The sequence below is a fragment of the Ruditapes philippinarum genome, unplaced genomic scaffold (genome assembly GCF_026571515.1).
Source record: "Ruditapes philippinarum isolate M1 unplaced genomic scaffold, ASM2657151v2 ctg3_1_1_1_1, whole genome shotgun sequence".
NCBI lineage: Eukaryota > Metazoa > Mollusca > Bivalvia > Venerida > Veneridae > Ruditapes > Ruditapes philippinarum.
The window spans coordinates 413,373-440,356 of NW_026858508.1; the positions used below are offsets into that span (position 1 = coordinate 413,373).

General features: G+C 31.9%; 1 protein-coding gene across 8 annotated transcripts in view; it reads left to right on the forward strand.

Annotated features, from left to right (window-relative positions):
• LOC132753428 (zinc finger MIZ domain-containing protein 1-like) overlaps window positions 1–26,984 on the forward strand; it is a 250,516-nt gene that overhangs the window by 188,561 nt on the left and 34,971 nt on the right. For 7 of the 8 annotated variants that reach the window (XM_060743898.1, XM_060743895.1, XM_060743896.1 and 4 more), the window contains one exon: window positions 10,230–10,365. In XM_060743898.1, the coding sequence (XP_060599881.1) occupies window positions 10,230–10,365 (136 nt within the window). Of the gene's footprint in view, window positions 1–5,668; window positions 5,787–10,229; window positions 10,366–26,984 lie in introns of those variants that run through there. The other variant, XM_060743902.1, reaches the window with a different exon arrangement.

Below are 26,984 nucleotides of genomic sequence, written 5' to 3' on the forward strand. Positions count from 1 at the left end.
AGTGAAAAGTATATTAAATCAGGTATGTCAACATTCCATTTCAAACTGTGTTCCTTATAAAAAAAAAGTTTCATTCAATGAAAATGCATTTATTTCTTGTTTTTGATCTTTTTTTCGTAAAAATTGAAATTAAGGATAATCTTCCCCAGTTATTTTAAGATAATCTGTTACAATTTTTCAAAGCATAGTGGTTAAGGTTTTTGCCCTTTCAGCACATGACCATTGGTCCGAGTCCTACCAGGGCCACCACTATATTTCCATATACACCATACAAGATCCTAGGAAGCCGATTTGAGAGTCAGAGGTTCTAATAAGATTTCAGTTTTTATTGCCGATCAAGCTAAATTAAATTTAATAAATGTTATTTAAACTTAAATTTTTTAATCGTTAATGCTATCTTCCACCCTAATAAAAGGGTAACAGCTTACATCAGTTAAATGTATTTTAAAAAGAAATATTAAAGAATAAGTAGAAAGCTGTATAGGACTCCTCAGCAGGAATGTCAATATGATTATTTAAGATTATAAACAAACAAAAAATTAGTTGTATAGTTATTTATAACATAGCCTCTTTAATTTGTACTAATATCACCTATCATTTAGACAATAAACATAATTTAAAATGAGTTTGTCATAACACACAGAAATAGAGGTTAGCCAAAATCTTATCATTATGACAATACCGATTTGACTTAACTGAATGATCTGTCACAAATTTCTCTATTATCTCCCTTGTTATTGTCAACTGCTAGCCCTCGATCCATTGTAAAAATCTGTCTCAAGCTGCTTAATTCAATGACAATGACACTATTGAGCTACTTTAACAATTTGATGATCTCTATCGGGACGTTTAATGGCTGACAGATTCTTTCTCCGGTATTCTTTCTCCATGATTTTTACAGTCATTGATTTTTTTTAGCGTGAAATGTTTAAAGCATGCCGCCAGTTCTTTACAAGGGTTGTTTGTACACAGGGGCCAGGACAAATTAGATCCGATTTGATGTCCCCGAGTGTAAGTTGAAGGAAACAAGTTGGCGAGTCCTGATTCATAGCTATATTAGATTGCTCTATTAGGCCTTCAAATATCGGAAAAGATCGACTCCACAAACGGGAATTGTTGTTTGAGATGTAATGTATTGATTATTGTTTTATGCCGTGGATTGTTGTTGATGTGATCTGTTTAACTGTTTCTCCAAGATTGATAATATTGTCACTAGCTACGAATAATTAACTTGAAAGGGGATCATTATTCGATGTTCTCTCAATCTGCTGGGCAAACTCTCCTGGTGAATTGCTTGAATTGCGCTATTGGCTTTATTGAGCATTAATATTTTATGAATATTACATTTATAAGAGGAGTGGTTGCTACATTAAATATACAGGTAGTCTGTTGACCTAGTCAGTACTCTAATTGGAGAAAAAGCTGTTAATTAATTCCCGATTGCCACTTAATAATACAAGTGTTAGCTAAAGGGAAGTAACTAGTACATGATTAAATACCAGAATTTCCTTGTTGTAATTGTTATTGTCAATCAAGTAATTGTGACAATATTGATGTCACTGTTAGTTAATTATGATAATATTGTTTATTTCAATCTCCTTGGAAATCAAGGGTGATGTTGATATTGTGGAAGAGCTTAGAAAGTGAATATCATAATTAGATATTGCAAGTGCATGTACAACTGAAGATTAAAGTAAGTGTTGTTGAGTTTGTTGCCATTGCTTTTGTAAATGGTGGTGCTGGAGATAGTGATGATAATGATGATGATGATTAAGATGGGTGATGGTTATGATGATGGTTAAAATGATGATTATAATGATCGTTATGATTAAAATGATGATAGCATTGGTGATTATGAGAATGATGATGGTGTTGGTAGTTATGATAGTGATAGGGGTGCTGATTGTGATGATGATGATAGTGTAGCTTTAGAGAATGATGTTTATTTAGGAAATGATGTCAATGTCATATAAGTAAAATAATTGAATGATGTTGTTGCTCATGATGATGGAGAAGATGATGATGATGAAGGTGATGATGATGATGGTGATGATGATCAAGATCATGAACATGATTGTGATGAAGACTGCTGATCTGCTAAATTGATGATGCAACTTAACTTTGCCGGGTGTTTTATTGTAAAAAGTTGCTGAAGTTTGATTTGTGTCCTGCTTGAGTACATAGTGGTTTTGTATTACTAGATTACTTCTTAGTCAAGATTGTTACACTCTTACCCCCACTTGTAATTAATCCAGGCCGATCATGTTGATTATAAATTGTTTTCCCTTCTATAGTAAGTTTTTCTTAGAACTCAAGATTTTCTTGCTTATTAACAATTAAGTGAGGATCGGAATTTAGGTACTAGCTGAACTATTTATAAGCCATGAGCTGTTAAATTGTGATTGATGAATAAAGAGGGTTAACAGTCTTGATTCTTTGGCAGCTATTTGTAAACATAAAGAACAGATAATGAAAACACTGGTATTTAAGTTTTCTTGCAGGGATAGAAAAAAAATAAGTACCTGGACTTCTCATCCAAATTGCCTGCCTTGATTTGTATCTTTATTGTTAAACTATGTAATTTATATCTTGGATTAGAATCAAGTGAAACTGTTTTGAAAATAGCTGTTAACAAACATTGTTGATATGTGAGATGAGACTTTAGCTTACATATGTATTGTCTGAATATATTTGTATGTAATATGATAGGTTTTAATCTGTAATAGAACTCTGGATGTTATAATACAAATTTACAAGATCCTCAAATGCTCTTGGTACTTCACAGGTAGGCCTTGATTCCCATGCAACCAGACTTATTTTGACATGTATGACCTTTGAACCCAAACATGCTGCCCCCAGTATCAAAGCAATTATCTGCTGGTTACCATGATAAATGGGTCCAGAGGGAATCAATAAGGGAGCTTCTGACATTAAGTAAGATCAGAAAGTTAATCATAACTTACATAATGATCTTGGAATGACATAAAGGTCAATTGTTATGACCTTCAATCAAAGGTCATCTTGTTTCAACTGACATATGAACAAAATCTAGAGAAGTTTGGTTTAATTATTGAAGCTATCAATACATTGGTATTTGTTTTACTTTTAAATTTTTATATTTATATAGAAGTGCAACAAATAATGATCCTTTGAGTTGTGGTGTTGATGCACCTGTAAAAACTGGAACTATTACAATAGCTTATAATGATTGGAAAAAATAACATGAAACCCTGCATCTTTAGTTATTTCTGCACTGCAATGAATGAAAAAATAATGTAGCAATTTTCATTCATTCTTGAAGAAGATTTGAATGGATTTTAAAAGGAAGATTCAAATGGGTTTAAAACAAAGATTTATTGATATTAAAACGGACAAAGTTGTCTTCAGGATCTCAATTATGCAGATTGCTTATTTAATTGAATGCTGTCCGTATTAAAATCAGAGGGGCTTGCAGAACAGGGATGATAAAAACCACAGAGAATTTCCACAGGACATCTTTATTGAGAAGATCTGTGCACCAATTGACAATTTTGCACAATGCGTGTGTTTAAAGAACAGCAAGAAACAATCGCTCCCGGCAACTCTGATCAGCAGATTTAATGTCAGATCACATTTATTGTCCTAACTCAAATTGATGGATAATACTTGAAGACCTTTGTGCTTCTTGGAAAATCAATTGTATTCATTTTTGTGTCAGCGGCTGATGTTCCGTCTAAACATCCAATATTGAAGGAGAAAACAAGTTCTTGAGTGGCTAAGCAGCGAAGAATCAGCATAGCTAAAAGAAATTATTGGTTTCATATTAATATTAGGTAGTTACTGTTCATATAAAAATTGTGTCAAGTCATTATTTAGAACAACAACTAGGAAATGATGATTGGCTTTATTGTTCAGCGGTGTTACTGATGATTTTTGATTTAAATGAAGTGCCTGGCTGATTTGCTTTAACTAATAAAAAGAAAATCAACAAAATTACATATGAATTTAAACAAGTGATCGAAGTCAGCCCAAAAATGAAGCCTTCAAGAAATGAAGGGGTTCAATATTCACAGTTTTATAGACTGAAAGTGATTCAACTAAAACTTAAATCCTGAAAATGCCCATGATAGTGTTACAATGTCAGCATCATTTATAATGCTTGTTTACAGCTTCTTCTTGATTTAATATCTTTCAATTTTTATCTTGACTTTTTGATGATCAGGAGAGCTATTGTACTCATACAGGTATTGTCATCACAGAAAATTTTTTGCATGCAAGTTGGTAGCTTCAAAATTGCTAGTTGAATGGGTGGAAACTTCACACACATATTTGAAACCATAATAGCAAGTCACTATCCAAGGGCAATGACTCTTACTTGGATTTTCAGAGAATTATTGGCCTTTATGAATGTTGAAAATTATTCCTTGTCCAGACCCTTGTTTTACTATCATGCAATAAGTTGGGTATGCTGTCCTACTGAAAGCTTGTCATCTGGACCTTCATGTCCTATCATGCAAATTTTACCTTTGCTACCACTTCACTCCTTTATTGTAATTAAAATATAGACAAAAATCTGAAGATTCATAAATATAGCCAGTAATGTTAGGAGCAGTTATGATGAAAGTATTGTCTTTTGTCTACAAAATAGTCCATTTAAATTATCATTGTCTAACCTTGTCTTCATATATCATCACTTAAATTTCAAAATTCTTCTACCTGCTCGGTTTCTATGGTGACAGAAAGGGAGAAAAAAAAATAACAACATGATATTTTAAATGAACACACAAAGAGTGTTTAATTGCAGTATGGTCCGTTCAAGCTATTAAAGTATTTCTGGAGGAGAAAAAAATAGAAACTGAGATTATTGAATAAATGGAATGAGGCCATTCGTCCTTTAAATGAGAAGTATCAACAGAGGGGGGAAAAAACAATATTGATCTGAAAATTGTATAGTGACATTTTGTTGTCTCATCAAGAACCAGAGAGATGTCCTGATTTTATGTTATTAGTTATAGTGGCTTTTTCAATGATTGTTATAATCACAAGAGTTAAACACACACACAAAAAAGGCCGTTACAAATGCTTTCCTGTTATTTCTCACTTAAATTGTTATTATTGAATGTTTAACTGTTTTTTTTCCCTTATGGACGTAAACTTGTAAAGTTTTAAAATTGTAAATTTTAATATTATTTTGAAAAACTTGCAAAAGTTATGTTATGCTCGCTACAATTTGAATTTATTCATCACAGTACTGCTAAACTGGGAGCTTGGGGTACGACAGTTTATTATTGAAATAAATACTCTTATTAAATGTTTTTCTTTGAAATTGTATTTCTTTGAAATATTTCTTTTTTTTGGTTACATGTACCAGTTAATATATTTTCCTTGTTTTATAATTGATACATTTAAGAAATATAGAAACCTGACTGTTTCTTATTTTTATCTCTTGTATACAACCTATATTATAAACTTACGGTTTTATAATGTCAGATATTCTTGTTTCTGACTAATGATTATTTTTTAACTTTTCCTGAATGACACAATGTCACACTATATTAAGCTGTACTCGATTTACGTAGTTGGTATAATCAAACGTAGGTAAATCGGTGAAAAGCGTAATCTAGTTTCAGGTTATTTTTAGATTATATGGAATATTTGATCAACGTTTCATTTTATTGGGTAATAATACCTGTGTAATAGTCAGTCCACTTGTTAGTTGTTTAAAAACATTTTAGTAGATAGTTGGACGTTCCCTCTGTGAGCTATTTATAGATTTTAAGTAAACAATATGAAATATATAGACGCAGGTAATTATGGTTGGAAAGAATAATATTATTATAATTGTTTGAAATTATTTGTTTATGTATCATTTTAAAGACCTTTAAATACTAAATTGTTCCTGTAATGACAGTTCTTTACTAGATAAAACCAGATGTTGTATTACGTAGTATTTCAATGTCTGATGAAATATATTGATAAATATATAAATGAAGGTAAAATAAAAGGTTTTTAAAGTGTTTTGAATTAAGGAATAAAACTGAAAATTTTAGGTGATGAATGCTTCAGATGCTGTTAGGATTATTGTCGTACGGGTTACTACTTGTAGTCTTGGGGGACTATTAGTATTACTGGGCACCAAAAAGTATTTTCCGGGTACCCATATAGCAGTTTTCAAGATGTCTGTTATATTAAGTATACTTCAAGATGCCTCCTGGGGACTACAATAAGTAACCCTGAACAGTGCCAGTCATTGATAAAACTGACCCACCCAACGCCACCAGTGATAAATGTCTTATCTGTTTATACACCCAAAAAAATAATTTTGTTAATATGCTGATATTTAATTTCTAATTGAACTAAATTTACTGTACCAAGTTAAGGATTTTCGCAAATTCAGCAAGGAAAACATTAGTGTCTGTTAAATTAAAAACTGTTTTAACTAATGTAAAACAGTGACTGTTATGTCAGTTGTTAACGGATATTGACATTATCCTGGTGACAAATTATGGTGAAAATAATTATAATATCCATCTTTTAAGTAAAGAAGATAATTTTTGCTTTTCTATGGAAACAGGATACTGTAATGGAAGTTTTTATCAGGTTGTAATAAGTATATCAAACATTTAATATTACATCAGATTTACACTTAATAAGCTTGACTAAAGAGAAATTATGTGATTCATAAGTACTTAAAATTCTGTACACCTTGCAAAAGTATAGTAAATTACTTCTGTTAAACTTAGGTATTTAGTGCAAGGTGAGGTGAGAGTGACTGAGTGAAGATCTCGCTGGCAAAGAAAGAGGAGGACCACACCATTAGTTGTTTTCTCAGCTAAAACCATTAAAAAACTTTCATTCTTTCAACTTGTTTATAGATTTTTGTAACACTCCTTCAATTTGCCACAAGAAATCCGAGGAATTCAGTTTCTCATAAAGTTTCATTTTGCACCTCTTTTGCTAACGGGAACACTGCCAATAATTTTGACTTGTCTGGGATGAAGAAAAGAATAATTTCCCCTTGAACAAAACACATGTTTTTACTGAGTGATAACTTAATATATGCGTAACATTTATACTGGCTTCATAATTATGCAATCTTTGTCAGATATAGCTATCGTTTTTAGGTTGATCAGTGCAGCTACTTGAGGTTGCTCTTTTTTTTTTCAGCAAACAAGTTTGTTACATGCATTGAAAAAAAAGTATGTATTTAGGTTAAATCGAGTTATAAAATTGAAATAGACATGCAGTGTTATTAATGAAATTCTGGTAATTTAATGATTGATGCAGCAGATTTGAGGTAGAAAAATGCAAGTGATGCATTTTCATTGCAGGAAAAATCTGTCATCAGTTTTATCAGTTACGTTAAAATGATTTTGATATATTTGTTTTGAAGAGTATCTTAAAAAATTTTTTTTTGCTAAATAGTGATAATTCTCAGATAGGTTGCACTAAGTATTGATAAAGACTTCCCTTTTCTGCTAGTGTTTATTTATTTATATAAAGTCTCAGCAAGGCTTCAACCTAACTAAAAATTTAATGCTTTATATGCCTCAACCCTGATGGGGGTGGGGGTGGTATTGTCTGTCTGTGTGTCTGTTCCAAAATATTGAAAATTAAAAAATGTTCTTAAAGTGCTGAAGCTAGAGTCAATAGACTTAACAGGAATGTTAATCAATATGTGAAGCTGTGCACCTAGGGTTTTACATGTAGTTTAATTCAGTTTTGTTAGAGTTATTGCCCTTGACTTTGCAATTTTCAATTTGTTGCACGTAGCTCCAGAAATATTTGACCTAGTCATGAAACCTGTTGTAAAGTTTATAATTTGACTTCTTGTAGCTCAATATGGGGAAAAAATCAAATCAGCACTGGAAAAATTGAATGTCATTTTGTGCCTCCCTAAAAAGGGGTGTCATGTAGAATTTCCTTTGCCGGTCTATCTGTCATACTGTCCTGCAGTACTTCAGTAGACTGACAGTGGAATGTGGGGGCATTTGTGTCCTATGGACACATTTCTAGTTTGCATTGAGAAAAATAAGTATGAAACCATCCATATTATCAACTTTGTCACATTATGCTAAATTTTTAATGTTCTGTAAACAAAAGTTTTTTATCTATTATAATTTACCTTTGTTCAGCACTGTGTGGTTTGAGAAGGTTTCTCATGGCCTATATTTTACCAAAATGACATTTATTGTCAAAATTTGATTGATCATTTTCCGTTAACTGTTTTTGCAAAAATGCAAATTTGTTAATTTGCTTTCATACCACACATTTTTCAGTAATGTAACGTGAAGTTAATATAATCACATTATTGTCGTCTTAACATGTTTATTAATTATACACACACACATTCATTCACTAAAACTATTTGCAGGATATGACAGCTAGAATTAAAATTCATATATATGTAAACATATAATTCCTATAAGTGCACCAGTCATTTGTGACAAGGCCCACACACATCTGCAGCATACCAGTCTATTTTAACCATGGACAACATGCCCCTTCATCACATTTGTCGATTGTAACCATAGCCCACATGCCCCTTTATTACACCCATTGATTGTAGCCACAGCTCACACACTTCTTCATAATGCACCCATCTATTTTAACAATACCCTGCACGCCCCTTCATTGCACTTGTCGCCTGTAACCATGGTCCACACGCTTCTTCATTACACCTGTCGATTTTAGCCAAGGCCCACATGCTCCTTCGTTGCACCAGTCTATTGCAGCCACGGCCTACACCCTCCTTCATTACACCTGTAGATTTTAGCCAAGGCCCTTCATTGCCCTTGTCGATTGTAACCATGGACCACATGTTCCTTCATTTCACTTGTCAATTGTAGCTATGGCCCACACTCTCCTTTATTACACCCATTGATTGTAACAATGCCCCACATGCCTTTTCATTGCACTTGTCAATTGTATACATGGCCCACATGCTCCTTCATTACACCCATCGATTGTAGCCACATCCCACCTATCTCTGCTGAAGGGCGGGAAAAGGGGATGAAATGAGACAAGCTTTTACCTATTGTCTGTCCATGTTCTACTTGGTCAATCTGCTGGTTTTGTTCTGACTCTAAAATAGTGGGAGCAATGACTAGTGCATAAATAGTATAGTAGTGATGAGGTCAGTGGAACTGATTTGGAAGTTCTTGTTGCAGTGTAGGTTTTCCTGTGACAGTTTGATTGTTTGTTAAACCATTCTTTCTCCACTGTTCATAATTGTGAAGCATGTAGAGAAGTTGAAAATCATATGCAGAAAAAGTAGTTAATCTAGGAACATTGAAGGGTAATTACCTAGAAGTATTTGACTGAAATATGGCACTTGTTCAAAAGCCATCCAAGCATGCAAAAGGTGTTTTTTAAGGGTATTTTATGTTGTTTTATTTTTTTAAAGAACACACAGAAAATTGTCAGACTTTAAAAGCATGTCTTGCAAAGGAGCCACATAGTTGCATCAAAAACAAAGTCACAAAAAAGTAAGACATTTTACATAGGTCAGATAGTTTTCAGTATTTGCAGACATTTAAACATCCTGCCTTGCGCAGGTGTAGAAAAACCACACATAGGTAAATAGCAAATCTGCTATATTGATCAAAGGAAATACTGCACAGTATATATTTTTGTAGGTATATTATGAAACATAATAAAGTATGATATGGATGAGTTATGTTTGGTTATCAGAGAATAAAAATATCCCTCTAATTAATTCCCCTCATTTTTTTACGTCAAAGACATAAATAGTACAGAAGTATTTGACTTTGACTATATTATGTCCCTTGTAAATGAGATTTTGACAGATTTGCATTGCAACTGATTTAATTGTTCTCCTATAAAAGCATATTTATATGACTACTCAGATTTCTTTTTTGTAAGTCAAAATTTTGTAGTTTTTCGCAGCATATGTATAGGTTTCTATGCATTTTTGATAATATTTATTTAGCATTGTGAATATTTATAGGTCTATCCATTTTCTTTGTAGGTATGTTTACATCGTTTGTAGTGCTTTTTAACATCTTCGTTAGTCTATTGTGCATATTTATAGATATATTGATCTTTGTAGGTCTATTTACATTATTTGTAGGTCTATTTACATTATTTGTAGGTCTATTTACATCATTTGTAGGTCTGTTTAACATCTTTTTTGTTTATTTCTTTGGAGGTTGCTTGCAGTTCATTTACTTATCCTTTAAAAGTCCACCTTTATGAAAGATTAAATTCATGTTTTTATATATTTTCAGGTCTATTATCTACATGGTGTGAGGAATTGGGTCACCAACTGTTAGTACGCCATCAAAAAACACATCCCAATAACAGTAAGGGACCAGGGGACATGCACCCACAGCTCCAGAAGCACATGGGGCCAATGGGAGCATGGTAAGTTGAAATAAATCTCTAATATCTTTATACACATGTACAGTGCAACCTCTGCCAAGCAGCCCTCAGTAGACCAACTACCTCTTTACAACAGCTGTGGCAATTCTTTCCAAAATACGAGTTCACAATAGATTTATCCTGTAAGTGCAACATCTCTCACCAACAACCAAAATCTTTGTTTCAAAGGCTATTGTTCTGCAAAGGTTGTACTGTATCTTAAAAATTATTTACTGCAATACATGTAACAACATATTTTTATAATCTAATGTGTGACATTCATCCGTATTCTTTTTTGTTTGGTTTCAAATCACACTATTAATGTTAAGGTTATTTTGGTCTCTGTAAGAGGAAGATCTTTGGTGCCCTTCTGTGCATTATTTCAGGCACAAATGGGCACCAGATTAGAACTACAGACAAACTGTTATAAGAACCATCCTCACATGAGAGAATAACTGTGATGATGAACATGACCCACAGCTGTGAGGGGCAAGTTATTTCAGCAGTTTTCCTTTGTAACCCTTTGTTTCTTATAACTATTTCTTCATCATATGATAAGTCTAATTAATATGATTATGATAGTATAGTTATATGACGTGGTCACCTTCGTTTATAAATATTGCAAGGTGCTTGTTTAACGAGACTATTATGAGTAATTATTATGACAGGTTCATTAGTCCTTAACTACAGGTCATCTACGAACTTCAGTATGTACATGATGTTGCTAACATATCACTTTTATTTCCATACAGCTAATTGAAAAAAAAAAGATGTTTTTATACCCCTGCAAAGTTTGAAACAACTGTTTTAGAGTAAGCTTTCCCCATGCCAACCTGTACACTATTGTTGCATTTATAGGAAGGAGATTGGGGGTCTTATTTGACTTCTGGATGGAAGACAAGATTGTTTTCAAGATTCTTTTTTAAGACTTTAGCACAACTTTCTTGTTTCATTTTTAAGTGCATAACTTTTCAGTTTTAAGTACATAACTTGTCAAAGTTCAAAAAAAATCATAGAGAAACTTACCCTCAACACAATATTTCGCTCCTAAAACCATGCTGATTGTTCTATTTGTGGCTAAAAGAATTTCAATATCAAACTGTTAAGAGCATCATTGGGTTGTTGTAATTGCTTGTATCTCTAGCAGTGTTAATTCATTGCCAAGTTACTCATTTGAGACAAATAAGTGAAACATTAATACTATTTCAGAGCCTTTTCTTCACAGGCCAATTTATACATTTGAGTACTATATACTTGTATGAACCCTGGCTTTACTGTTTCATTTTCTAGTTACAGCATATATGGCAGAAGTCTTTCCGTTATCAAAACAATGATGTGATTTACTAAAAGACAAAAGGAATATGTTAGGCACCATTGGTTTACTTATGACTGGTCATTTGTGAGAAGAAATTGGTAGTAATTTGTTAAAACAAGTTGGTTAAGAATCCAGCGACACTCGGAAGACTGTCCGCCAAACAAACATTAATCTAAAGAATAACTCAATTATTAATAATTTATGTAAAGCTTCAGGTAAATTATGTTTTAAAAACTTTAAGGGATGGCAACCTGCCAGCATGCTGCATGTGATTTCAAACTTTTTTGTGTATGTTATGTTTTTACGTTGTAAAGGATACTTTAACTGTTTCACACAAAAGAGTTTGCTATTTGAGCTTCCTATGTACAGTAATTACTCTTTAATGTACTAGGTTATGGTAAAGATATACAATGCTACCTTCACTTACTTGTTGCGTTAAATTAAATAGAAAGTTGAATGAATTAAAATTTTAATATTAACACCGACTTCCATAATGTGTCTAAACCCTTGTTGTGTCAAGCTGATTAAAAGAAGCAACATCATTTATTGTAAATCCTTCTAGATCTTCAAGTAATTTTCTTTTTTATACGGTTCTAGCTGTTTTCTGAATTAAACATATTTATGTCCACTATTATAGAGCTTAATTCATTCACTTCCTTTATATCTCGCAATCTTTTCGCGAGATTAATCCGAATTAGGAACTAACAGAGGTTGTTATTAAGAAAACAAGCCGAACATTAGAGTAAACAGTTTTGATTTGTTATAAGGTCATCAATAGGGATTTTACCAATATGTTTTCTCAAAGGTTCCGACAGTTAAACATTAAACAGGAGCTCGTAAAATATAAACAGGTTTGTTGGGGGGAAAATTATGATTGAATCTTAAAGATGTAAATGGAACCTAATTGTGTATAAGCATACCATATTGAATGTTAGTTGAGAAAGGACATGTTATAATCGGATCAATGTATAGCGCAAAATGTTACAGTTTAATTATATGAGATTTGCGTACATTTTCCAATAATGGTCTACTGTAAACAGAGCTTTTTCTCTCGCGAATATGTCAATTTCTGTCTGTACAGAGTTCAGAACGATAAGTCAACATTAATAATCAGGGAAATAATATAGATTTCTTGGTGTCCCGTTAGTGTGAAGCGGAGGATGATAGGCGAATTTACGGAGTTTCTCCGCAAGAACTATCTTATTGACTTAAGTTACTCTTTCCTTGATGAATAATCAGTACAAGTAGGTGGAATGAGGAATTGTAATAGCTGTATGTGTATGTTGTTATAGAAAGTATTGTTTCTTGTCCCTAGCAGCGAGCTCTACCAGTGAATACTCTATATGGCTTGTTAAAGTAACTGTCTGATTTATAGAGGATGTTGTCTGTAGGTATGAATATAGACGTTCTTTTGCTAAGAAGTCAGAATTTTTTTTATATTTTCAAACACACAATGCAGTGAAAATATAAATAAATATCACTTTTCGAGTGAGTTATAATATATTCCATATTCACAGAAAAGAAGCAAATTTTGTTAGTAGCGTTTTTTTCCCAGTAAACTGGCCAAAAGTTAACTATTTAATATATTGTATATCTCACTTGCATATTTCAATATCTCATCAAAAACATAAGATAAATTCAGTTATCATTTATCTTACAAAAGTTAAAAATAGCATAATAGTAAATGACATGAAAGTTTTATAAAGGTCATTTTTGGAAAATTAATTGTCATGTTTTAAAAAGTAATTAAACACTTAACATGTAGTTGTTTTAAAATATGTATAAAAAACAGTCAAATTTCTATTTGTGGTCATGCATAAACTGGAGGTTGTCTCAAGCACAGGTTTCACTGTTTATTAAAACCATTCAATATTTAGTTTGTTCAACGGATGATCTTAAACTTTTGACATTGGATTGGTGTCGGATATTAAATGCAATTTACCTTTTCAAACTTAAAGATTAACCCATTCATCAATAAAGTGCTTTTTTTGCACCATGCAAAAGTACGAAACATTTCAAACAGCAATGTATCTGACATTATGATAATTGCAAATCATGTGATAATATTTGCAATATGATTATACTGTGTAAATGTCTTGACATTTTAATATGATCAAGCCATTAGTGTGATATTCTATTTAGAAATTTAATGTTTTCATATATAAGATACAAGCTATGGTCCTTTGTCCCTGCCCGGAGGCGAATTTCGCCTGTACGTTTCATAAATGCGAAATAACGGTAAGTGATGCGAATCGAGAGATCTGTCACTATATAACAAGACGGCTAACAATTTATCATAAAAGCTACACAAAATAGATTTGTTAATATGACATTAATACCTGACACACTTATATGTATTTATCAGTGTGAAAACTAAAAGATAATGCTTGTGATAAAACTACCTGTACGATATGTTATGAATATAGATTGAGGTAGTTGTTAAGAACAACGGTCCTCGTCTCTCAAGTCAAGTCAGGTTGAGCGATGGTTTAAAATCTTATCTTGCCCTTAAATTAAATAGTTTAGCGGGTACGAACTTGTTTACCGATTAACAATTTAAGCAAAGTTTATGTGAGGGTTTTTTTTAAAAAGGAGAATTAATGATGGTATAAATCATTATTTTGAATAATGTATTTTGTTAATTGTAGTTATTTCAAATTCATTTCAGGTTTTTTTTAGTCTTCTCAGAGTGCTCCTCCTTTAAAACAAATAAATCTGACATTGTCATCCGAGATGGGAGGTGGGTCTTTCCTTGTGGATCATTAGGTTAAAGGGACAACACCTTATCTACTGAACTTTGTAGTTACACATGATTTATTATCACAAATTCTCTAATAGCTTCAGAATTTTTATGTTACTATAGTAACATTTCTCCATCTTGTGGATTCCTTACATTATAATGTCAGAATAACGTACTTGCATGGTTTTAATTTACATGGTTATACTATTCTTATGAAGAAGCATAAATATATTACAATTCTTTCTCACTAAATCATTTCAAATCAAAATTTATTAACCATTAGTGATTCTTATTTGGATGAAAGATTATTATAATTTTTTGTTAATTTTTCAAATTGTATATCAATGGAATTCTTAATATACAGTATGTTTAAACCATGTAAAATTCATATACTTTGATTGATTTAGTTTCGTTATTTTGGTAAATGTCAAGTTTTAAACAACTGATAATATATGTAAAGAAACAAATGATTATCATTAAGTAAACAACAAAAAATATAATTTGATGCAAAATGGCGTCCATGACAGTTATCATGTTATTTTAACCCTGAAGCAAATTCTCAACAAAGAATTTTTCCCCCATTTTTACATTGTTCAGACCACAGTCAGTTAAAACTGAAATTTTCGGCATAAAACATTTTTGTGTGACAAACGAGCAATTAATTCGTTGTTTGCACGCGTCACTGAGCAGGTCATTGAAATGAACACTGAGACAGATTTTATGTGTCTTTTTGCCAAAAGTGAAATATCGTTATGATCAAATGAACTTTTAAAGGCGCTCGAGCATATCTTTTACAATTTGTTTCTTCATGATAGCTAAATAAACCGGTAGGTCAGAAATAAACAGATATTTGTCAGATAAAATAGATGTATCGGCTTGGATTAGGTAAGCGAGACCAAGTTTAATACGCAGTAAAGAACATCTGATTGTAAACACTTAAAGTGTGCGCTGTAAACTGAAAATTAACATTGTAAGCAATTTTGTTAAACCTTATGTAAAGAATCAAAATATAATGTATTTTGAAGGTTTATATTACAGATAAATTATGTGAAAGTATAGAACGTAATGACTTCACGTTAAGAAGTTAAGAATAGCACGGAAATGTATAGAAGAAATATACATAAAGAGAAATAAAAAGTTATTATTGCTAAATTGATTAGAAGTCAATAAGATAGAATACAGATACCATCTTGATTAACCTGGTGTTTGATATGGGTGTTTGAAGCGTAAAATTCTCAAAGCCATTGAAATTAAAATTGAAGAAAAATTGTACTCCTCTCAATACTGAGTCCTGACAGATAACTTTATCAGACTCATTGAAAAATAATATTCATTACATAATGCGATGAAAATATCTATAACCTGTGTTGTCAACATTATGTAATTGCCTGCACTGACAGACCACCCACCAATAAAAATATGTTAAACTGTTCTTGCATAACTATAGTGCATCTGCAGTGTTATATATGCATTGATAAATTTCCCGATCATGAATCACCATGTCGTTCATTGTATGGACCTGCATTGAAAGACCATTCAGCAACAGTATATGTATTGACCTACCTGCACTGACTTATCTGTAACCAACTGTATATATTCACTTCTCATTGACAGACCATACTGCATGTATATTGACCTGCATTAAAAGACCATTTAGCAACTGTATATATTGACCTGCATACACATGCCATTTAGCAACTGTATGTTTATTGAGCTGCAGTTAAAGACCATTTAGCAACTGTATACATTGACCTGCAGTTAAAGACAATTTAGCAACTGTATGTTTGACCTGCAGTTAAAGACCATTTAGCAATTGTATACATTGACCTGCATACACATACCATTTAGCAGCTACAGCATAACCTCTGTACAGCAACACCCTGTGGAAGGCAAATATTTTTATTGTTGCTTAGAGGTGTTGCTCTAAAGAGGTAGAATATAGTGGAAATCTTTACTGTGGAAAGAAATAATACTGCTTTTGTAAAGAGGTAATTGCTCTGCAGAGGCTATACTGTATATATACATATTGACCTGCATTGAAAGACCATTAAGCAACTATATATATTAACCTGTATTGACAGACCATTTAGTAACTGCATGTGACTGACAATTCAGCAATCTTGTGAGATAACCTGTGTTAAGAGACCATTTTTAGCTCGACTATTCGCAGAATAATCGAGCTAATGCAGTCACCCATTTGTCGGCGTCGGCGTCGGCGTCCCTGTGGTTAAGTTTTTGTATGTAAGCTGGTATCTCCATAACTACTGAAGGGAATGGATTGAAACTTCACACACTTGTTCTCTGTGATTATCTAAGATGATTGGCACAAGTCCCATAACTCTGATTTGCTTTTTTTCATAATTATGCCCCTTTTTCGACTTAGAAATTCTTGGTTAAGTTTTTGTATGTAAGCTGGTATCTCCATAACTACTGAAGGGAATGGATTGAAACTTCACACACTTGTTCTCTGTGATTATCTTAGATGATTGGCACAAGTCCCATAACTCTGATTTGCTTTTTTACATAATTATGCCCCTTTTTCGACTTAGAAATTCTTGGTTAAGTTTTTGCGTGTAAGCTGGTATCTCCATAACTACTGAAGGGAATGGATTGAAACTTCACACACTTGTTCTCTGTGATTATCTAAGATGATTGGCACAAGTCCCATAACTTTGATTTGCTTTTTTACATAATAATGCCCCTTTTTCGACTTAGAAATTCTTGGTTAAGTTTTTGCGTGTAAGCTGGTATCTCCATAACTACTGAAGGGAATGGATTGAAACTTCACACACTTGTTTTCTGTGATTATCTTAGATGATTGGCACAAGTCCCATAACTCTGATTTGCTTTTTTACATAATAATGCCCCTTTTTCGACTTAGAAATTCTTGGTTAAGTTTTTGTGTGTAAGCTTGTATCTCCATAACTACTGAAGGGAATGTATTGAAACTTGAAGGGTTTGTACCTTTTCGGACAATTTTATGTATTCATATAGGTAAGCATTATTATACTCAATGAAACACCCTAGTGACAAATTTTCGAATAGTCGAGCGTTACTGTCCTCCGACAGTTCCTGTTTTATAGAGACCATGTTTAAGATATTGACAGCAATCTAGACAATACATCAAGGGTTCACATTTAAACCAGTCATGATACTCTTGCTTAAAAATGTTTCAATATCACATTTACCTCTGTTGAGAGACCATAATCATCAGTATTACATGTTTACTTGCATTAAAAGACCATCTGTGGATTTCATATGTTACCATGAGTTTACTGTACATTCAAGAACAGTACCTGCATTAACATTACAAGCATATGACTGTTGTATACTTTTGTTTAGAGAGAGTATAAATCATATAAATTACATGTTTACCTCTGATAGACATACAACAGGATATAGGAAATTTGTAAAAACATTTGTATGAAGATATTTTAATATTGTAATAAAAAAAATTTAACTAATTATTTCATTATCAAATTCATGTGAATTATAAGATTTTGGAATGCGAAAAAAATATTAGAAGTGTACAGTCATGTCTTAAATGATAATGTAAACTTTTTGTCTGGGAAAGTTAAAAGATTTATTGCAGGCTAAATACCTGATATATAAAGATGTTACAAAAATGATAGATTGATTAAGTACATGTTATGCACACTGTTTATATGCCCTAAAGCTCTAGATAATTTGTCGGTTTTTTGGTTTTTTCGTAAAGGTTATTACAATGTAAAGGTTACATGTGATGCGTATTAATATCTTGACATCTTCTTTATCATACATGTAATTACCAACAAGTAAATTCTGTCAAGTTCATGATGATTTTATTATCTAATAAACATTACATTTGTAATTAAATTTGCACAGTGTTAAAAAATCATTTTTAAAATGTCATTGATGTAAAATTTGAGTAATTGTTTTGCCCATTATTATTTAACTTTAAAGATATCTTTTATTTGTTTGGCTATTATTAGGTGCATAGAAAACACTGAAAGACTTGAAGTTTTGTGTGTTTATATAAAAAAAAAAAATTGCGGTATCTGTTAATATGATTGTTTGAGAAGGCAGCCGGGCTGATAAATCAAGTCGCTGTTTCACAATCAATACTACCATCAAATGATATTCATTTACATTATAAACAGTGTTAGTTATTCTGAATTACACCGCTGTATGGGAGAATAAAAAAGTTATTAAGCCGCGACAATAAGTTGACATAAAAAGGCATTTGAAGCATTGGCTCATGCAGCTTAATTTTATTCATACTAAAAAAAAGATGAGAAAATTACCTACAAAGGTGTGTAACAAGATTTAGGTTAAATGTTGAATAAATGGTTAAATGATTAATTTGATATCAGTGTTTAAAATAAGATATAGCCTCATGGCTGATATCGTTCTGCTAAGTTATTTGTTAGGTACGTAAATGTTGTCACGTAAATATTGTCACCGATGCTGGTCTGATATTAACTTAAGATATTGATTTAGATTCGGTTTTGTGTAGGCACAATGTTACTCTGTTTTTTGTGGGCAGAGCTTAATTTTGTTTCCATACATTCATTTTTGCTTGGTTTAGATTTGAGACAAAAAGATTAATTTGAATCACTCTTGGTACTAACCTGCACTGATGTGAAATGAAAAAACTATGGTTATGGCCGCAGTCTGAAGGGCTTGGACCCACAGTCCTTGGTTGAGAGGCAGGGGTATTTTAAACTATGTGTAAAATTTATTTCATTTTTTGCTTTACGGCATTAAATATTAAGTCTATTTTGTATAATTGCGTTTTAACGGCACAAGTCTGTTTTGTGTCCACTTAACCTAGAACTATTTTGTATGACTAAATGTAAGTATATTTTGTGTGGGCACAATTAAGCTCAGTTTGGTGTCAGCACTATATGTCTTATTATATGTTTTGAGCAGTGTTTTAAGTCTGTTTTGTGTGGACACACTAAACTAGAGGTGTAACAATTCATTGTCCATAGACTGATAAATTGTGAATTGTGGGGGCATTTGTGTCCTATGGACGTTTCTTAGTTTATAGTTGTGTGGGCTATGCTTGGTGTTTGCACATTACTAAAGTTTATTTTGTGTGGGCACAGTTAACTCTGATATAGTGTTGGCACAATTGTCTACTAGTATATTGTTGGTTGTGTGGACACTGTAGTGTGTTGATACTAGTCCATTTTGTGTTGGCACAATTAACTCAGGACATAATATTTAAACCTATGTTGTGTGGTTACAGTTTGACTGTTATATAATTATAGTGTAGGCACAATGTAAGTGTAATTTGTATGCCTGTAACAGTGTTGGAACATTAAATCTATATTGTGTTGTGTCATAATTTACATTTATTTTGTGTGGGTGATCAACATAATCAGCATAACTTTTTCTCCTTAGAATTTTATGCACAAATTTTTATAGTATTGAGAGATTAATTTTATTTTTTTTCTTCAAATTTATGGTGTTAATTTCCTTTCTGAAATATTTGAAAAATAACTAGTTATTGACAACAGAATTAACAAATATTTTTTTTATTCTTGTGCAACTTGTGTTGTAATTTCTGATCAAAGCATTTGCCAAGCTGTTACTTGGAATAGTATTGATTCTTAAATGATGAAAATTAACAAAATATAAACACATAATGCTCCATGTTCTGATTGTAAGAGTTTCCACTTTTGTTATTATAATAAATTAATACTAGTATTTGAAGAAAAAAAAAGGTTTGAAGCCTTGAATCATTTTAAATGGTTGAAATATATGACAACTTTCTTCATCATAATAGTAGGTTTCGTACTAGAAGAAAAGTTTACGTTTATTTCTGAATTTAGTCTAGTATACTATGTTCAGTCCGTATCATTGTAGGAGTTTACTTCATATCACAGAAAGTAATCACTGCATTAATTAAAATCGCAAGGAATTTTTATACAGCAACAAACATAAAAATAATGTTAACAAAACAGTGTTGTTGTAAGTTTGACATAGCCACTATAGTACTATAATACTATAGTATGACCAATGCAACAAACAGCAACAGAATTTCCATCAACTCACAGTTGCCATATAACAGAAAGAATATAAGCACAAGTGAAGAAAAGACAATTTCGGCATTGACCTGTCGAGTAAAAAGTGTTCAAAACCGGTCCTCAAGACACTGTAAACTTCCTTATTCCATTATCCAGTCATATATGATCGTTGGAATTTTATTTTTACCTTTCATTACATGATTTTTTTTTCTTCCAAAATTTTATAAACAAATTATCAAGGAGAAGTTTCAGTTTCAGTTTATTCCTGAGTCTGAGGTGTTGACTCATTTATACAAGCTCTAATGATGTTCTCTGTTCCTGTTTTCAGGTAAATTTACCAGGAAGAAAAAAAAATAATTAAAAACAAAATGCAAATAGTTAGAAGAAGATTCGGTGTGGCATTTCAGATTATTTGTAGATGGGTAATATTATTTATTTGTCTGGTAACCTATTAACAAGAATACAGGGTTTTATCAGTTTCACTCTTGTGTATGTTGTTGCTATAAGAAGTAGCAGTTTTTTCAGACTTACTAAAAACAATGTCTGTAAAGAAAATTGTTGATCCAAAGTATTTTAAGTAAATATGATAGATAAAGTAATGTTCCAGTCACATTTAGCAGGGTGTGTCTATTACAGGATAAGGAATTTAAGGCCGGGGGGAGGGGTTTTGAATACTCAAGCTGCCTAACAGTTACAAGGCCAGTACACAGGTTTAGCCAGGCCATCGGGTATTTGAACACTAAAGGTTACAAGGTCATTACACAGATTTAGCCAGGCCACTGGGTATTGAACACTAAAGGTTACAAGGTCATTACACAGATTTAGCCAGGTCACTTGGTATTGAACACTAAAGGTTACAAGGTCATTACACAGATTTAGCCAGGCCACTGGGTATTGAACACTAAAGGTTACAAGGTCATTACACAGATTTATCCAGGCCACTTGGTATTGAACACTAAAGGGTACAAGGTCATTACACAGATTTAGCCAGGTCACTTTGTATTGAACTCTATCAAGCTAAGCTGAATACCTAAAGATTTCAAGGACATTACATAAATTTAGCCAGGCCAAGGAGTATTTGACACTGACAAACTAAAGGATTTTTGTTTCTATAGGTTTCAAGTCTTATAAACTCAAATTTGGTTATCTGGTTAATCTACTGGGTATTGAATGTTGTTAGATGAAAGCTTATCTTGCAGCTAAAGATAACTGTGACTGTGGTGAGGAGATAACAACTGGTGCAATTTTCAAAATTGCAAAATAAACAGTGGGGCATCTCTATGTTGATTGTCTGTTAAATAGATGTCATGACTTAATGAAACTCAGTTTCATAAATATATTTAATTTCAAAACAGGTTTTGATAGTTTATTATAGAACAAAAAAAGAAAAAAAAAACATAGAAAGATCACAAATTATCTTCAAAGTCATTTTTGTGCAATTCAAATTAAATTCATTTTTTAGAAACATTATTGCAAATTTAATATTAATTTCTTTTTATACTTTGTGCTCAGTTGTTCTTTTTCATTAGAAATCAAGCTATTTCCACAGACAACTTAAAGCTGTGTGTTTAAGAGGTTAAAGTAGTTTTGCATCAAAGGAAGCATTTACAGATTTCCCTGCAATTTAATATGACAGTGTTCTTGTCTCTTCATATTAAAATATGAGTTTTGAAGTCTATTATTCAAACGATAGACAATGATATATAAAGAAGTCTGGTTTTATGAATTATATATGACCATCATTGTAAGAATTGCCACATGGCACAATAGCTGTTTGTCAATCTAATTGTTTTATGAAATATATAAATCAAGTGCAGCTGTAGTGTTATTTATTGTTGAAATGTCAATTTGATTAGAAAAAAATCATGATAACAGAATAAGTTCTAGAAAATGTACGATCTTGATGACAGAGTTGAAAGCTGTATAATGTAAGATTGTAAAATTGTTCAATTTATTTGTAGTGTTTAAGTTTGGTTTTGACATTTATTTCATTTCTACTTAAGAACAGCAGTAATTCTTTAAAGCAATATGTTGCAATTTTTGTTTTGTTATTTTTGCATATTAAAAGTTTGATGTAGATAAATATTTATCAGTTAAATAATTGTTTGTTTTGGGGTTTTTTTTCTGGAATAAACTGCAATAAACATATAAAAGTACAAGGTATTTAATTCCCAGAGCATCAAAATAGTTGAAAAAATTAAATATGCAAAAGGGATTATACAAAATAGTGTTAATAAACTAGCTTTAAATTTTTCTTTTTCTGATGACTAATTGCAATTTAATGTAATACAAATGACCTTGATTGAATTTGAACTTAATTTTATGTACATGTATATTTGAAACATGTCGACATTGACGTTTACAACATGATAATAAATATAATGATAGATTGCATTTGAGCATGTAGTGCTTATAAGTAAAGAAATACATTAAAATGATTTGGACTAGATTAGAGTAACTGTGGTATAAGTTTTAATAAAAGCATGAAGTTTTGATAAAGTCCCTATGACTAAAGCATAGTGTGAAACATTAAAGTTCATGTGACTAAAACATAAAGTTTAAATAAAGTCCCAGCGAGTAAATCATGAAGTTTACGACTAAAGCTTTGAAACAAAGTCCCAGTGACTAAAGTATTAAGTTTAAACAAAGTCCCTGTGACTAAAGCATGAAGTTTAGATAATGTCCCAGCGACTAAAGCATGAAGTTTAAATAAAGTCCCTGCGAGTAAATCATGAAGTTTACGACTAAAGCTTGAACTTTGAAACAAAGTCCCAGTGACTAAAGTATGAAGTAAAAATAAAGTCCCTGTGACTAAAGCATGAATTTTGAAACAACTGCAACTAATGCATAAGTTTGAAACAATATCCCTGTGGCTATAAATTATAAAAGGATGAGGAAACAAACTACCGGTATTGCCCTTTTTTTATCTCAATGCTTTTGTAATTTTTGTATCTTTTGGATCATTGATTCCTATACATTTTGTGTTTAAGACTGAGTACTGCTTGAGCTGGTGCTAGCGGGCGCGAAAGATGTTGCACAATCTAGTATCTTGTGTGAACAAAATCATCAAACTGCATGGTCTTAAATTTTCACCTATTTTAAGATTAAAAATGTTTTTATTTTGCTTGAAGTTTCTCTTATTTCTCAGAATAATGTTGGGTAGAACACCTACAAGATTTCATAATTTGTTTAATAAAACTGAATATCTTCCTGAGCTAAAGGATCAGGGAGAAGTCACTATTTGGATAATCATATTGTAAAAGTCGGGAGTTTTGATTTGCAATGCATCATTGTTTGTTAATCTGTGTCATTTTTTTCCTGCCTCTCTATAAACAGCTTACTTCCTGATTTTGCCAATCAAGAGAGAAATATTAACATTTTAATTTGATTAATTGGATTGCAGACATGGAAAATCTTCAGCAGTAATCTCGATATTGCATGTTCGTAGGCAGTTGATATTTTTGCAACAATATGCTTTCTCATCACTACCAATTGCTATGATTTAAAATCAGCAGGAAATCGCACTAAACTTGCATAATAGATCAGCTATCAGTTAGACCTAGTGATGTGAAAAATCAATTGTTTTCTATATATGACAATGTTGAAGATAGTCTCCTGATCTTGCCGTCTGATTGAAATCTATTACATGTTGGTTGGCAAACCATTACTCAGTAAATTATTGATGAAGCTTGTAGACGGCATTGTAGCTATAGACATTGCAGTCCTTTGTAAGCGATGTTTCCAAAGAGATGTATTTGTAGTGATTAGGATTTCCGATAGAGTGAAATATTTTATACTGTCACTTGTTTGACGCAAATAATATTGTGCAATGAGCCTAGAATCAATACACACTTTCATATTTAACTAGTCAATGTCTAAGAAAACAGAAAAAAAATAGAATATGTAAATTGGCGTAATCCAATGCATGATATTGATATTTGATTTTTAAATGTCTGAAATATTGAGATTATTTTCCACTTTGAAAATCAATGTTTTTTGCGCTTCTGTTTGTAAATGTGGGATTTAATTATTTATGTTAGATTAGAATACGTAGATAAGAACCCAAATGTGGTAGAAATATAGCAAAAACAAGTGTGTCACAATATCTCTTCATTTCTGGAGCAAAATGTATGTTAACATTTATGTATTTAAGGTCAGGAAAAGGCCTTTACTCGATTTGACTCTAAATTAGCTGGCACTGAGCTGTAATAATATATCGTCCATTGTATTGGCTATGGACAATTCTCCGAATCACAGGACTTTGCTATATTAATGCTTGCTTTTCATGTAATGATTACATAACCCATACTTTTACTAAAATAATGATTGAAGTAAAGATCTAAAAAAAAATCCAAATTCAAATCAAGAATCAGTAAAGCAGATATAAATACCACTGTAAGTCTATCAGCTAGGAGGAGAAGGTATATACAAAGGGTGTTTAATACCGAGGTTGTACTATACTGCAAGAAGAAAAAAACAACAGTCAAACCTGTGAACACAGGCCAGCCAAAGGAGAGATCAAACATGATCTTTATAGACAAGTGGTCTTTATTTTAAGGCACTTATGTTCTAATTAATCAATGAAGGGTTGTTGAAGAGTGGCCTTTATTTGCAGGGTGAATTTTTCGCATGTGTTCTTTAACACAGGTTTAACTGTATATTTGTATGCTCTGCATTTTGTAGGATTTAAATTGATTAGATAATGATTAGAGATCTGTAACATTTTCCTGTATAATTCTATATACATGCAGCTTGTAATGTTCTTTGTTAATTAAATTACCTTGTTTATTTGCTAATTAAATTTCCTTGTTTATTCAATCAATTTTATGTTTCATTTTTCCTCCTTGACAAATGAGGGCATCAGATTTATAATCCAAGAGTTGCTGGCTCCATATTCAGTGCAAACATTGGTCTTGGGCATTGATTCTAATGGTCATTTGCCTAGTGCCCCTGATCATATGGGAAAAGTAGTTGGTCACTTACTGTGAAATTGGTTAGTTAATTTTCCATGAAGGCCGGTTAAGTGGACTGCCCCCAAAATGTGTTAAAATTTGGCATAAAAACAAAATAAACAAACAAACAGATGTTGTATTGTCATTCAACAAGAACAGATTTTTTTTAATTTCACAAATATTAAGAATTATTTCTTAAATTTGAGACAAGGTTATTAATAAAAGGAGGAAATTTGTGATGATATCACTACAACACTAAGTTTTAAAAGATGATATAAATAATAATGTCTGTGCATGACATGTAAGATGCTTGTAACATACTTCCATAATTGCCATGCTAATTAGAAAGCCAGTAGAAATACTAGAATTAGTGTCAAACATGCAAACCATAGCTTTGTATAGTCAGCAAAATGAACCAATAATGTGTTGCTTTCAAGCCTCGAGCGCATTAACTTTGTACAGTATATAAATAAAATATTTACAATTGTCAAGACTTGGTATTTGCTCTTTTTTCATGATGAATATATTATATGTGTCAAATGGTACTGTAACTAGCCATGGTATCTGATATAAGGAAGTAGTACATTGGTCTTTACTTCTTTTGGTTTATCAACGGTTGGTATGTGCCTGCTGGCATGAGTGAAATCAATGTGTGAGTTGACACCTCAGAGTAAGCGTGGAAAGCCTATATTAATCATATTTAAGAAGTCTGTGTGTGCCACTGAAAACAAAAATGGAAAAGAAAAGAATCCTGTTTAGTTAAATTGTCTGTAGTAAGTAGTTATCAGGTTTGTTTTCATGCATGATGGGAAAACAAACTGAACTTTATTTTTAGGTCAAATAATAGGGAGAGCTATTGTATGCACCTTGGTGTCAGCATCACACTAGGTATCTGCAATATACTGAAGGAAATAAGTTAAAATAAGTGGAAACTTCACACATTTATGAGCGTAAAAGGTCACTGTCCAAAGCCCACTATTCTAACATGGATTTTGACAATGTTTTCGCCCTTTTGAACGTAAAAAATTCTACATTAACCAGGCTGTTGTTTTACTATCAAGCACTGAGAACAGTCTAGGATTCTGTCCTACCGACAGTCATTGTTAAATTGCTAATTGACAAACAAAAATGCTTGCATGATGAACATCAAAAATGAGTTAAGTGTCATGGGCCATCATATCAGTGTTTGACTGTATTCTAGTGACTGCTGCATACCACATATTTTTAATGTGCACAAAGTTTCCTAATGAATAATGTTTCTTGCGGTTGAAACAATAAAAGGATGTTATTTGACATTACCTAATTTATCATTGAAAGTATGTAAGATTGATAACATTTTTAAGTTAAATTTGATGAATACACCCATTCATTTATAGAATTAGGTGAACATCTTAATTAATACTTTAAATACATACAATTAAAGAAAACCGTCAAACATTTCTATAAATGTCTAAAATTTGGTCTTTAAATTTTCAAGCAGCCGGACTCCTCAGTTTGTAGTACCAGAGTGTAAATTAACTAATAAAGGATGACATAAATACAGTTCACAGTTGTCTGGATTAGTTTTTTATAAGCAAGGTCTTTTTAAATGTGATAACATT